The following is a 736-nucleotide window of genomic DNA, read 5'->3' as shown; positions in this document are numbered from 1 at the left end:
CCCGCGCCGCCCTCACCCACAACGGGCTGAAGGAGACGCTCCTCGACTTCCAGTGGGACCGCCCAGAGATCGCGTCCCCCACCAAGCCGCTCCGCAGGAGCCTGAGGACGGGGCTGGCCGCCGGCGAGCCCCCGGAGAGCCAGGCGCCGCCCGAGGGCTTTGTGAACGCCGTCTTCCTCTTCTCCCCCTGCCCCCACTCGCGGAGGGAGCTGCGGCAGTTCGTGTCTGGGAGCGACGCCCCTTCCTCCCCTCGTGAACCGCCCACGGCTCAGGAGCTGGCGGAGAAACTCCTGCCCAGGAGTGTCCAGGAGCTGATTGTGGAGCAGAAAATCACGCTGTTCTGGGTGGACACTGCCGAGTGGTCTCAGGTAATGAGATTATACCGCACAGCTTTCAGCTGCGAGTACTAGCAGGCCACCTTCTACACTAGAGCGACGCCCCTTCCTCCCCTCGTGAACCGCCCACGGCTCAGGAGCTGGCGGAGAAACTCCTGCCCAGGAGTGTCCAGGAGCTGATTGTGGAGCAGAAAATCACGCTGTTCTGGGTGGACACTGCCGAGTGGTCTCAGGTAATGAGATTATACCGCACAGCTTTCAGCTGCGAGTACTAGCAGGCCACCTTCTACACTACCCTCCCGTATACGAAGGGAGAGCAGTTTTATGCTGTAGTCTTTGAGTGGTAGGGGAAGGTCTCCAGTTACTGCCAAATAATATTGTTTAGCAGGAGATTGAAAAAT

General features: G+C 60.3%; 1 protein-coding gene across 1 annotated transcript in view; it reads left to right on the top strand.

The window, feature by feature from the left end:
- Positions 1-5: 5 nt before the first annotated feature.
- Positions 6-736, top strand: part of TICRR (TOPBP1-interacting checkpoint and replication regulator) — a gene marked incomplete at its 5' end in the record, with an annotated part of 17414 nt that continues 16683 nt past the window's right edge. The window contains one exon of the mRNA XM_009583062.1: positions 6-368. Within this exon, the coding sequence (XP_009581357.1) occupies positions 6-368 (363 nt within the window). The remainder of the gene's footprint in view (positions 369-736) is intronic.

The sequence above is a fragment of the Fulmarus glacialis genome, unplaced genomic scaffold (genome assembly GCF_000690835.1).
Source record: "Fulmarus glacialis isolate BGI_N327 unplaced genomic scaffold, ASM69083v1 scaffold14370, whole genome shotgun sequence".
Classification (NCBI taxonomy): domain Eukaryota; kingdom Metazoa; phylum Chordata; class Aves; order Procellariiformes; family Procellariidae; genus Fulmarus; species Fulmarus glacialis.
The sequence above is the reverse complement of the archived record's forward strand: the minus strand, read 5'-3'. Positions and strand labels throughout refer to the sequence as shown.